This window comes from Dipteris shenzhenensis, chromosome 10 (genome assembly GCF_047967505.1).
Source record: "Dipteris shenzhenensis isolate YYH24624 ecotype China chromosome 10, Dip_SZ_1.0, whole genome shotgun sequence".
Classification (NCBI taxonomy): Eukaryota; Viridiplantae; Streptophyta; class Polypodiopsida; order Gleicheniales; family Dipteridaceae; genus Dipteris; species Dipteris shenzhenensis.
Genome location: NC_141605.1, coordinates 19,885,643 through 19,897,056, shown reverse-complemented (window position 1 = coordinate 19,897,056; position 11,414 = coordinate 19,885,643). Strand labels below are relative to the sequence as shown.

The following is an 11,414-nucleotide window of genomic DNA, read 5'->3' as shown; positions in this document are numbered from 1 at the left end:
TGGCAGCGGGGAGCCGGTGGGAGGACGAGTCAGCGTTGAGCGAAGAGCTGGGGGAATGATGACGTGGCGAGAGGAGATAAGGGGGGGGGGCATCTGGATTCTGGGAAGATCGCTGAGCATCTCTTTTCTATAAGTCTGGACTCTGGAACGCTATTTGAAGACTACCTCTTTCTATCTCATCTCTCTACAACAGTACAGGTGCTCTTGCTATCTCATCTTTCTACTCAGGGGCGTATACAAGTACAACTTACAGGGGCTACAGGTCTACAGAGGCTAGCCAGGCGTTCTAAAAAAGGACCTGGTTTGGAGCAGACAGAAGCTTTTCTTGTTGTTGTGATGGAGGAGGAGGGAGGAGGACGGCTCAGACACAGCAACAACAGCAACCCACTTCGCCTTTCGCCCTCCCCTGCCTACCCATTTCTTCTTTCTGCCAACCCACTTCCCCAAATCCCCCCTTTTGCTCCCTCCCTTCCCTTCCCCCCTCCCCCTCCTTCCTCCCCCTTGCCCTCCTCCTAGACCCATCTCCCTCGCCGGCCTCCCTCCTTTGGTTCTTCCTATGCCTTGCTTCTTTTGTTTCCCCCTTGTTTTGGGTTCTGGACCTTCCCCTTCCTCGACCTTCTTTGGGCACTCTTCTGCACCTTCCGGATTTCTCGGGTCCAGTATCACTCCCTTCTCTCCTTTGCCTTGCGCAATTCTTACCTCTTCGTGCAGTTGGTAGCCTAACGCGCCTGCAGGTAAACATGCTCAAGGGTCCCCCCCTCAAGTCCATGTTTTGGTTGCTGTCATGATCGGTTCTCGCTCTGCATTTTTTTTGGGCGTTTGTCAGTAACGGTGGCACAAAGTAAAGGAAATATCGACGATATATTCAGGTCTAGGTCCATCGTTTTCTGTAGAGCGCGTTGCGGCGCCCTTAAACGTTCCCCTTCATAACGCAAATTTCCCTGTATTACGCAAATTTCCATTCGCTGTGCTACTGGATACGTAGTTTGTGTGAGAATGCTTTTCTAGTTCCTAGAAAAGGTCCCGTCCATCTTTTTCTCAGCAGGAAACGTGATGACCTGCTTGAGTCTCATTTATTCTTGTCATGTCTTCGGATGCAATCGTCTTCTTGTGTAAAGCTTCAACCACGTGTTTTCTATATCGAAATTTCCATACAGATGAAGAATTCGTGTCTTGTTATGTGGTGCAGTTGCTGCGTGGATCACTTTACAAGGGCGCTTCATACTTCGAATTACTTTTTGGGGAAATTTAAGAAGTAAGGGCAATAATGCCTGCAGAGACGCTAGCTTTGTGTCTTCCATCAAAATTAGACAGGGATGATGAGGTGCAGATGGCTACACAGGATGGCCTAGAGAGTGCACATAACCTTCTACATATGCTGTCACAGCAGCAAGAATGGCAGCAGCAACAAATGTCTGAAGGATGTAGTTTAGCCGCCGCTGAGACTCTTTCAAAATTTCGCAAGGTTGTCGACTTGTTGGGCACAAAAGGGCATGCAAGGGTCAGACGCGGCCCCAGCAAGCCCAAAGTTGCTCCTTTGGGTGGCATTGAGCATGGGTCTGTAGATACCTCTCAATTAAGCCACAAATTTGGTAGCTCTTTTGACACTGCTTCCTTTGACTCACGCTCTGCTGACATGGGACTCACACACAACAGAGGACAATACTTTCCATGCCAAAGCTCTTCAACTGGAGGGAGTGCTGGAAGCATGTCAACACTTATCCGATACCGTAATGAACTGCTTCGACAACAAACAATGCATGCCCAAACTCCTGTACATGCACAGCCTCTCAGTAGTCAGCCTGATTTCATGTTGAGAACTCCATATATGAAGATGGATAATAACTCAATCAGTTGCACTCCAAATTCTTCAACAAAGTCATTTTTATCATCCCTAAGTATGGATGGTAGTGTGGCTAACGACAGGCAATTCATCCTTCACCATTCACTCAATCACTTGCAAGAGCGACTTGCAGCTTCCTCTAAGAGGAAATGCTCTGGGAAGGGTGATGAAGGAGGAAGGTGTGGAAGTACAGGGAGATGCCATTGCTCGAAGAGAAGGTAAGATGACTGTACAATCTCTGGTGAAAGTTGTCATTTTGATGTTCTGCTTGTAATGGTACGACTAAGTAACTCTTTATTTCTAGTAATATTTCCTGAATTACTACTTCGATGGTACTCTGGTGTTTACTTCTTATGTGGCCCATGAGCTGTTTGGACTGGTAAATGGGTATCTGGTGTTCAAGTTTCTCTCTCAAAAGATCAAGCGTTCACTGTTTTTGCACATATGTTCTCCCTCTTCTCTAGACAGTAAGAAAGCCTGAGTTGAGGGTCAATCAGATATAACACCTAGCACCTGATTCCACAATGAGCTGCAAGCCATGTCAAAGGATGGATTTTAACACAAGGCATTAATGTTTTGATGTCTGCAGGAAACCAAGGGTGAAACGGACTATAAAAGTTCCAGCCATCAGCAGTAAACTGGCTGATATACCACCTGATGATTATTCGTGGCGAAAATATGGGCAGAAACCAATCAAAGGGTCTCCTCATCCTAGGTATTGAAGTTCCTGTTTGAAAATACCAACTTTTCTGTTTGAGGGCAATGGGTCTATGTTTTGCTGATATACCTTCATCCTGACATTCAAGCAAGAAACTAAGAAAAAGTATTGTTGGACAGGGGTTATTATAAGTGCAGCAGCATGAGGGGCTGTCCTGCCAGAAAGCATGTGGAACGTTCTTTGGATGATTCAACAATGCTGATTGTGACATACGAAGGGGATCACAACCACCCATGCATTAATTTAGGTGGCAGCACTTTGGTTGTCCATTCATAGTAAAGTCAAACCTCTAAGTGCTGCTAGACTGGAAGGGGCTCACAATACACAATGTCAACATCTGTGGCCCCAGTTCAAGCTTGGTCAACGAGTATTCAAATGGAGCTCTGTGAGGCCTTGTAATCTTGGAAATTGGTTAGTTCAATCCGGCCCTGGCGTTACTTTCAAAACATAGTGTAAGGGTACATTTGCTATCAGTATGCTTGCAGTTTAAAGCACGTACCTAAGGATTGCCTTGCAAGGCTGTTGTCGGGGTTCGCAGACTTCAGAGTCTTTCTGCTAACAATTTTGAGTGTAAAGTAGATGTACTTCCCAGAACTCGATTCGTGGAAGGTAAACAAAGTGTACCACATTCAAGCAGTCAAGCAGACTTATGTGGTCTTTTATGTTACTTGCCGTGTGCACAATACACCGAATTTTAATATTCTGCATCCCGGGGAGTTTTAAGTGCTCGATACCATGCAAAAGTTTCAATGGCTCCCTGTGCAGTGCTGGTTGGTTGAAATTTAAGGACAAGGGGAAGTAATTAAGAAGAGTTTGGAGGCTCTTGAGAGGTATTTCAGTGATTAGGTGATGACCTTTCTGTGAGGTAAAGACATTGAACAGCAGTAAACCTGCCGTTATTGTTGCACAAGATACCATACTTAACATGATTTTTGACGTCATTGCCATCTTTGGCAACACTTGGTTTCTTTCCAAAGTTGCTTACATAGACTTTGTTAATAACTAGTGGAGGACCTGATGCATTATTTGGGTGTGCGATATATGATACAAGTGCAGAACATGCAAAGCATGCCCAAAATCATCTTGCAAAAGCAGTACAAGCGGTGCAAGTTTAATCTCATGACAGTCACCCAAACCACCAATTTCATCATGGCATAAAAATTCATAGCTACTATGGCATCCCCTTGGAGTTATCAAGGCACAACTACGGGTATAATTATTCTCTTAAGGGGGCATGCATTCAGCAAAACGATAGAAGCCTTGATCAGCCACAATTCAGACTCTTTGATACAATGTTCCTTTGGCATGTCTAGGTACACTCGTTGCTCTAACTGGGAATTCATTTTGCTATGCATTGTGCATTACTGCCAGCTTTTGAGTGTTTTATCCATTGAATCTTTGTAAGCTCTTTCCCTTAAAAAGATTCTTGTCAAAAATTTAACATCCCTTGTTTCCAATGGGGGGGGATTGTACCTATGAATGATGCTACCTAGATTTGGGGGCAAATTCGTATCGAGTTAGTCAATGGAGCATGTGATGAGAAGTCCAAAAAATACGAATCTATTTGATGAGAGTGTTGAAGACCTAGAACTTTCTCACATATTCCACAGACGAGTGGGAAAGAATTTGACAAGTACATCAACTCAGAAATGTGACATCAATGTAAGATACAAGTCTCAAAATTTTGATTCCTCATGTAGATTCAAAGATGCAAATGGAAGCCACATGCCCTTAACATATTTCAATAAGATGTTTAGGGGGGAGAGAGAGAGAGAGAGAGAGTTTATTGAAGTCTATTATAGACTGACGGGTCTATGAGAGTGATACACAACCTGATACAATGAGCAAAAAGGGTGGAGCTACTAAGTGAGCATCCTAACCCATGTTAGAAAATTGTGTAGTAGGTAATCCCCATGTTTTTATGCAACTTGATCTCGTAGAGGTTCTTCCTAACACTTGTCTAGAAATGGGCATATCTACTTTACTGTACAAGAATTTACCAACTTCTCGCTTATTAGGCCACATTATTAAAGATTGTCTCATCAAGGTATGGGTGCCTAGGTGCCTAGGCCTATTGAGGAGATCAATACTGATAAGGGGAGCACACGAGATCACTTGAAAGGTTTTGGATTATTGCTAGACTATCATCTATCGTTCATGTGAAAAATGCATTCAAGACTCTTCAAAATGGAGAGCTAGATAAAGAATAGGAATCCATGATGCTAGTGAGCTGAAAGACAATTTTGAGATGGAAAAGGTACCTTAGTTAACAATGGTTGGAATAAAGATCTTGAGAAAGAAATTAATCAAGTAGGTTGCATGTAGATGATAGTCAAGATGAGTTAGGCTTTGAGGAGAAAATGCTTCGATGATGCTTAAATTAAGGCCATCAAGGCTTTAAAAAGTGCAGTTTTGGTGGATAACAAAGTGAATGCCATAGTGTAGAATAAAAGGATGATGGCCAAGGTTGGAAGCCTTGGGTCGTGAAGAGCCCTAGTTGTAGAATAAAATAGAATAACATGAATGGTAAGTAAACCACTTTCTTTCATGACTATCAATATATGTGGTTTAATAAATCTATAGAATAAAATAGAAGAGCATGAATGGTAAGTAAACCACTTTCTTTCATGAATATCAATATATGTGGTTTAATAAATATTGACAAGTATTTGGAGTTAGCCAAATCATTAGGGACCCCCACTATTATGGTCTCAAAGAAGTAGAGTTTATTATAGAGCCTATATCACAAAGACTTTCTAGAGTACATCTCGGTCATGGTTTTGTACTAGATATGAAGAAGATAAGGGTGTAATGCTATTGACATACTACAAATGTCAACCCAAGAGGAAGATGGATAGATATTGATCTTAGTATCAAAGGACTTTTCATCTTTGCTAGTTTTTATGCCCCTACGACAACCCAAAAAATATCTTTGGAGCTCCATCAATCTAAATGGTGACAATTTTGAGAATGGCAAGGGAGACAATTAAAGATAGGTGGAGAACAAATGGCACGATAATTAGAAGAGGTGAATTTCCAAGCCTAGGAAAAGTTAAAGGAAAATTGTCAAAATTGATGTGGGATAACTAGTGAATTGATTTGATCCAACAGACATGGAAAATGGAAGAGAGGTAAAACTAGACTAAACTGATCTCTCCAAGGGTTTTGCTGATATCGCTTTGAAGGTGGACTTTGATGTTTTGTTCTCTCCTTCTACTAGATCATAAACCTATTCTCCCCATATGTGAATTTAGGGAGGGGACAAGGATTTGACCTTGGTTCAAGGCAGATCAAATGTTTTTCAAGATAAAAACCATTCAAAAGCATATCAGAAACATATGGAAGAATGCTTTTTGAACCTTCACGAACATATCACTCGAGTTAGGAGAGCTGAAATTTTTCCAACTCAAGTAAAAAAATCAAAACATAATTCCTAGCTGAAACTCTTCGTTACCGGTTTAGGAAAATGCATGTTTCTAGAAAAACAGCACCTTAAGGAATAAATCAGACCATGTGATGGTTGTCAGAGTGTAGAGCTTGAAATTTTGAACATTTCTCCTTTTGACAAAAGCACATTCTGACACAACCACCAAAAGTTATGGGCAATCAATGAGATTAAAGGTTCTAGATGCCATAACCCAAAAGAAAAATTAAAACCACCTCCCTAGTCAAACGTTGACAAATTCAAAGGTGCACATCTGTTTGACTAAATCCACAACTCCCCCTCCTTCCCTATAAAAGAGCACCCATCCCTCTCATACTTTTTCTATCACATCTTGCCTCCATCCTCTTCCCCATTCTGAGCCCTACGCAAGACACTCCTCCCTTTCCATCGACCACCACCCTACTCTCATCCTCACATGGTGAGTTACTTCGAGCCCATCTCGCAGCGATAACCTAGCCATCCACCCACTATCCATTGGTCCTCAACAATCCCGTTACATTGAGAAAGACTTGGAGAGCGTTCAGGTGACCATCTCTTCCTCCCTTTGGAATTCCGTCAAACTTTTTTGTCCGTCAAGTTTTTACTTTTTTTCTTTTTTCCCCCTCCCCCTCCACCACCATCCCCTCCCCTTTTTCCCCCCCCCTCCCTCCATTCCCCCCCCACCCCCCTTCCGTCTCCACCACCCCTTCCCCCCCCCCCCCCCTCTCCCTCCACCACCACTCTCCACCTCCCCCCCCTTCCATCTCCTCCACCCCCTCTCCACCCTCCCCCCCCCCTTCCATCTCCTCCACCCCCCCCCCCCCCCTCCTCCATCTTCCCCCCCTTCTCCTCCACCACCACTCTCTTCCCCCCCTTCTCTCTTTCTCTCTCTCTCTACCCCCTCCCTCTTCTCTCTCTCTCTCTCTCTCTCTCTCTCTCTTTCTCTCTCTTCCCCCCCTTCTCTCTCTCTCTCTCTCTCTCTCTCTCTTTCCCCCCTCTCTCTCTCTCTTTCCCTCCCCCCCCCTCTCTCTCTCTCTCTCTCTCTCTCTCTCTCTCTCTCCCCCCCTCCCTCTTCTCTCTCTCTCTCTCTCTCTCTCTCTCTCTCTTTCCCTCCCCCTCCCTCTTCTCTCTCTCTCTCTCTCTCTCTCTCTCTCTCTCTACCCCCCCTCTTTCCCTCCCCCCCCCTCTTCTCTCTCTCTCTCTCTCTCTCTCTCTCTCTCTACCCCCCCTCTTTCCCTCCCCCCCCCCCTCTCTCTCTCTCTCTCTCTCTCTCTCTCTCCACCCCCCCCTCGACGGCCGCTCCTCCCCTTACCTATAAGCAAGGGCTTAAAAGCCCTTACTACTAAGGGGCCAAGGCGACCGCAGTGGCACCCGCACGTAGCCCAAGGCGGCGCAGCTAGTGGCAGCAGGCCTCCCCGCCCCTCCTCATCTCAGTGCCCGCGTGCCTCACCTCCGAGCTCTCACCTCGCATCTCCACCTCCACACCTCCCCTCCCCTCCTCTCCACACACCCTCCTCTCCTCAGTTTGAACCCCCCTCCTCTCAAATGCCTCCCGTCGGCCGTAGCGTGACGCCCCCCCCCCCCCCCCCCCCCCCCCGAATTTTTTAAAATTAATTATTAATTAAAAAAACCCTAACCTAACCTAACTTGATCCTAGGACTAACCCTAGCTAGGTTAGTTTATACCTAGGTTAGGTCTAACTTAGGTTAGATTAGCTATACCAATCTAGTTAGTTTAAATATAGGTTAGTTAGTCGTAGTTAGGTTAGGTCAACTAACTGTGGTTAGTTTATCTAACTGTCATTAGTTTTAGCCCACAGTTAGAGTTATAGGCTAGTTAGACTAACTTGAATTCAATTGGTTCAAACCCCTCAGTTGGACTTACAGTCCATTCACACCAACCTTAAGACAAAGGCCCCCCCCCCTCCCCCCAAAAAGGCCAATTTTACCCCTACTTCAACAATTTGTATCACGCCTGTTTGGGATCCAAATTGGACCCCGTTTGAACCAAAATTTCACACATGAAAACTGCACGCTATGGGGCATTTTTCCAACCCATTCCACACCATTTTGGCATCCCTAGAACTTGCTCATTCGCGCCCCTGTGCGGGCGTCATTTCGCACTAATTCGCTCGTCTCTTTATACCGTGATCTCATCTGCACCAGCACATTTCCCTACACACGTGGGACAATCTTAGGCACATTATTAGCACGATGGTCCCCACAACACTAACACAACTCTAACCCTCCAAAATAACTACATTGACACCTACACTTGCGGCAGAGACACCCTTTGCAACTCTCGCCCAAACTACATGCAGCTACGCTCCAGCCAACACCTCCGACTCCAACGCTCGCCAAATCCGCATACAACTCTGCTGCAACCACCACCTCTAACCATCCTCTACCCCGATTCCCCCCTGAAATTCAAGAAATCCCTTTAACTCCTCCATGCCACAACGTGGCTAGATGCCGTCGCGAATGATGATGGGGATATTGACCTCAATGCAGAGGCTGACAATTTCTTTAATCGCAAAAATAATAACAATCAAGGCAGGCGCCCCTTGGGAAAATGGAGACTTCCCAAATATAATGGTAGGGGGGATCCAGCCCGTTTCCTCCAGCATTTTGATGCCGCATGTCGAGCAGGTGGAGATCAATTTCATGAAACCAAGGTGGCTTGGTTTCCCATGGCTTTAACTGATGAAGCGTTTGAATGGTACCTAGACCTTCTAGTGGAAGAGCGAGCCACATGGGACCTACTTCAAACAGAATTTAAAAGACGCTTTTAGATGGAGAGGCTACAATATGACCCCGCTCTCCAACTAAGCAAGATTGAACAAGGCCATCGAGAAGATGTACACACCTATCTGGGTAAGATGAAAATATTAATTGCCAAATGTGACCGACGCCCCAATGCAAAGTACCTCACGGCCTTGTTCATTGCAGGCCTAAGGAAGAAAATTCGAAAGAATATGAAAAAGATTAGCAGCTATGAAATGTTCAATGCTGCTCATGCGGCAGCCATAGACATCGAGGATGGCATGACCGACTCTAACACTAGCAATGCTGATGGCAGATCTAGTGTATGAGATAAGCACTCGAAAAAGGGCAAATCCAAGTCCACTACTGAAACATCAAATGAAGATCGCCTAGAGGTCATGACCATGAAGCTGAAAGAAGACATGATCCAAGCCATGGAACAAAAACTTCACTTGTTAGGAAAATGTCTGGTGTCCACACTACATGGCCAATCATACAACAAACGAGTGCCTGGTCCTAAGAGCCAGAATCCCTACACAAGTAAATCCACCGCCAAGGTTGTGGTGCCATATCAGTGTCGTCAGCGGCCATGATGAAAACAATTGCATCTTCAAAACCAATCGATCTAGAGATGCCATTCTTTATGGCTGACCTCGAGTGGGATAATGAACCTGAATAAGGTACCCAAATTTTCCTTGGGACCTTGAAACTGAGGCTGAGAATGTGAAATTGAAGATCAAATCTTTGATAATGACATAGCCATTCTGCATGCCCTAATGGTAGTCGAGCTCCCAAAAGTTGAACCTCCAAAGTTGAATAATAGCATAAGATCCCACAAGAAAGCTGGAGGAAATCGCAAAAAAGCCAAGGCGAGTCGAAACAAGGATTGTCGAATTGTATCTTGCAAAGCCAGCTCCCTCAAATATAGTGTTGGATACATTTGCAGACCACTATTTTGAAGTTGAATTCTTGCAGCAAGAGGAGCCATTCTTCCTGTGGTACATGGACGGTTCACAAGATAAGGCAATGCTTGATGGTTAGTGTAGAAGACCAAATCATTTGCCAATAAATAATGTCAAAATTTCTTAACACTATACACCATTGCTAGGGCTTCTCTTTTTGTGGTGGTATAGTTGATCTCTGCATCATTGAGTTGTCGACTGGCAAAGTAGAATAGATAGTCTTTCTTATGTTCAAAAGGTTGGCAAAGTACACTCCCAATTACATACTTGGATCAATCAGTATGAGCATGAAAATCAATATCCCAATTGGGAGATATAAGGATGGGTGTTGTGATTAGGTGCCACTTTAATCTTGAATGGTCCCCTGAGGGACTAGAAGGAGTATGCACAACAAATGAACCCTTACTTGGAAACACCTTACCAGTGGAAAAGTTACCCCACAGTTCCCAACGTAAGAAGTTTCGGAAATATAAGCCACATGTGTGAATGAAGCTCGATCAAGAGACTTCAAAAAAAGAAAGTCAAAAAGAGCCTAACAAATCGGTAAATGAAACTATGCCACCCAATACACATGGCACATGTTAGGCTAGTTCAACACCATCGGAGGTCGATCTTCGAGAAGTGCTAGAGTACTTCAAGAATTACACACGTGGCAGTGCCCCAATAGCAATGTCAAGACCACTAAGAGAATCTAAAGTTCAAGACATTGATAGCATTGGAGAAACTCCAATCTATGAGGGACTGGCAAAAACACGCACAATAGACCTCGCCCTAGAAGGGGAGGAAGAAAAACTGGTTTTCATTGGGAAACATCTTTGACAGGAAGATCAAACCAAACTCAAAGCACTCCTAATGGAATACCATGACTTCCTAGCATGGTCATACAAAGAGATGAAAGGAATTTCACTAGACATGGCAGTACACGATACCTGTAAGGGAAGGTGCTCACCCTAAGGTATGTGGACCTTATCGCACAAATCCTAAGTATGGCACCATGGTTTATGACGAGCTGGAAAAATTCCTAAATGTCGGATTCATCTATGAGATAGAGCACACTGATTGGGTTTCACCCATCATCATTGTGCCTAAATGCAACAAGAAGCTCAGAATATGCGTAAACTTAAGGAATGTGAATGCCGCCACAATTAGGGATCACTATCCCCTACCCTTAACAGAAATAGTGTTGGAAAAGGTGGTAGGCTCTGAAATATATAGCTTCTTGGATGGCTTCAGTGGCTATAACCAAGTGCAAATTGCTCCTAAAGACTAATCAAAAATAGCATTTGCTACAGAATGGGGTATTTTTGCATATAGAGCCATGCCATTTGGCCTTTGTAATGCCCAAGCCACATTCCAGTAAGGGCACATTGTTCCATAGGGATGGCATATTACTTTGCATGATCCTTAACCATCACCTCAGGGAAGCAGCACAATTCCTATCCACAATCCTGGGGGTTAAGTGCGGCAAGAATTGATCTCTTCCACTCCGCACATTTGTTTTGCTGAGTAGGAAGCTAAAGCAAGACTGGATCTAGCACTTAGTCATCTTCTTTACAAAGAACTTAGATGGTTCATCAGGCCAAAAATGTAAAATTCGACACTTATCAAATTAGATTATCAATCCCAAGATATTATAAAGTGCCATCAAATAATTCCCAAGACCACTCTGCATTTGATTTTAGAGATGAAGATTCACTAGAAATGG

General features: G+C 44.2%; 1 protein-coding gene across 1 annotated transcript; it reads left to right on the top strand.

Annotated features, from left to right (window-relative positions):
• Positions 1 to 281: 281 nt before the first annotated feature.
• Positions 282 to 3,495, top strand: LOC147897526 (putative WRKY transcription factor 17). Its single transcript, XM_087380686.1, has 4 exons — positions 282 to 734; positions 1,190 to 2,061; positions 2,433 to 2,558; positions 2,681 to 3,495. Exons 2-4 carry the CDS (start codon positions 1,268 to 1,270, stop codon positions 2,835 to 2,837), a joined length of 1,077 nt encoding a protein of 358 aa, XP_087236812.1. The 5' UTR covers positions 282 to 734; positions 1,190 to 1,267; the 3' UTR covers positions 2,838 to 3,495.
• The last annotated feature ends 7,919 nt before the right edge of the window (positions 3,496 to 11,414 follow it).